Source organism: Oratosquilla oratoria, chromosome 9 (assembly GCF_046742065.1).
Source record: "Oratosquilla oratoria isolate Oo_2021 chromosome 9, ASM4674206v1, whole genome shotgun sequence".
NCBI classification, from domain to species: domain Eukaryota; kingdom Metazoa; phylum Arthropoda; class Malacostraca; order Stomatopoda; family Squillidae; genus Oratosquilla; species Oratosquilla oratoria.
In genome coordinates, this window is record NC_134785.1 from 42,852,299 (window position 1) to 42,854,798 (window position 2,500).

The window sequence follows — 2,500 nt, forward strand, 5'->3', positions numbered from 1 at the left end:
CACCACCAAGAACTCCTGATTTTCAGCCACTTCATCCTCCAGCAGAGCAAAACGATTAGCTAGAGCTAGTGGTTGCTCCGCAGGGCACCCGCTTACCGAACGTGGGCTGGACAAACGGGACCCCACGGAGAGCCACTCGCTCACGGCAATGGCAGAAGTGGAGGAGGTGGAACGCTCTTTGGGTTGTGGGAAAGATTCATTCTTCTCACAGAGCGAACTCTTGAGAAGACGAATTTCCTCCTCACACTTCCTGAGGCGGTCCTCCAGGTTCACACAACCTTCGCAAGCCATTTCGTTCCTCATTCGGCAATACAAATGGCAAAAAGAAACTATAAATCAACAAAAGAGACAAAAGCGGTCACTATATATACTAAATACACGAAACTTATCCTGCTTACCTTATACAATTACTCCTACCTTTGGAGAACACTACACCTTATCTTATACCTGTAACTGTATAACGCTATACGCATATAATTACAAACACACAACGCAATCACTTATCATTTTCGAAGATATACTGTAAACTTTACAGGAAGTAATAAACTTCTCATAGTAAGTTTAGCGAGAGCGTACACGCACACACACACACACACACACACACACACACACACACACACACACACACACACACACACACACACACACACACATACACACACACACACATACACACACACACACACACACACACACACACACACACACACACACACACACACACACACACACACACACACACACACACACACACACACACACAAACAAACACATAATGGATTTTCCTTTATTTTATAGATTTCTATAGACTTCTTTCGCGAGGAAAGACACACACACAAACACACGATGGAATTTCCCTATTTTCTATCCCTATAAATTTCTTTCGCGAGGAAAGACACACATACACACATACAAAGGGTGAATATTCTTAAGTAAATTCCCATCACGACAAAAATATATATACATATATATTCAAATGCATTCCCTTCAAGAGAGAGAAACTGTATATACTTGTATATATAATAATTAACTTTAAAGTATATGTAGATCCTCTTCATGAAAGAGTAAAACAACAACAACAACAACAACAACAAAGATAATAATAATAATAATAAACAACAACTGAAACCGGGCTCTGGACTTACCTTATCTTTGGCAAGAAGAAGCTGCTTGACGACAACAGTGTCGGCCAGAAGCAGGACCCGAGTGACGGAAGACAAAAGACACCGGGCCGCCCGGATCATGGACGCCCGGTCCGCCCGGTTCCCCACGTCCCCTCCCCCTCCCCCTCCCCCTCCTCCTCCTCCTCCCGGCACTTGTCCTCCTCCTCCACTCGCGACATTGTTGTACTCGACCTCACAAATCTTTTCGATCGCGGTACCTGAGGACGAGAAAAGGCATGAGGTCAACCTTAGGATATCGAGAGGGGGTATGTGTGTGTGTATGTACACACACACACACACACACACACACACACACACACACACACACACACACACACACACACACACACACACACACACACACACACACACACACACATACATGTATATATATACATATATATATATATATATATATATATATATATATATATATTGAGACATTCTGACAGGTTGACGTAAGCGGAATAGGAAACACAGGAGTCTTAGTCTTGAGTTTATTCCTGACTAGTTTCGCAGGTATGCTTTTTCAAAGGAATAGGTTTACAAACGGGCTGTGGGCATTATATACAAGGGGTGGACCTCACCACCTCCCCGAGTTATCATAGTTGGTGACGAGTGTGAACATTACATTGTGGCTAACGTAACAATGATGAAATTTACAATTAAATATGATAACACTAATAACAAAGAAATTAATAATAGTAAATGTAACAATAGTAATGATAACAATGATATTTTTTTTTAAATAATAATAACAATAATAACAAAAATGATAATAACAATAAAATAGAAGTAATAATAATAATAATGATAATAACAATAAAATAAAAGTAATAATAATAATGATAATAATAATAAAAAATCTGATAATACTTATGACAAAGAAATAAAAAAGAAATTATTAATAGTAATTATAACAATAGTAGTGATAACAATGATAGTAAAAAACGAAAAATTGAATATTTAAATAATAATAGTAATAATAATAATAACAATAATAATTACAAAGATAATGAAAGTAATAATAATAATGATGGTGATAATAATAAAAATAATAAAAATATAAAAATAATAATAATAATAATCATAATAATAATAATTACAATGATGAAAATAATAGTGTTGAAAATAAATAGTAACGAATAGTATTAAAAGAATAAATCATGATAAAAAAGGGTTGGTAGCATGGAGGAACGTCAGAGAAAAGGAAGAAAGCTGGAGGGGGTAGGCCGAAGTGGGAAAAAGGTATCTACTTAGGGTCGGGGAGTCTGGGAAGCCATTCTTGGAGGGCAAGTGTCACGGTAGATTTTGTCCATTTCAAGTCACCAGTTCTC

General features: G+C 37.3%; 1 protein-coding gene across 1 annotated transcript in view; it reads right to left on the reverse strand.

Annotated features, from left to right (window-relative positions):
* Positions 1-2,500, reverse strand: part of alpha-Catr (alpha-catenin related) — a 240,067-nt gene that overhangs the window by 223,286 nt on the left and 14,281 nt on the right. The window contains exon 2 of the mRNA XM_076189691.1: positions 1,146-1,381. Within this exon, the coding sequence (XP_076045806.1) occupies positions 1,146-1,381 (236 nt within the window). The remainder of the gene's footprint in view (positions 1-1,145; positions 1,382-2,500) is intronic.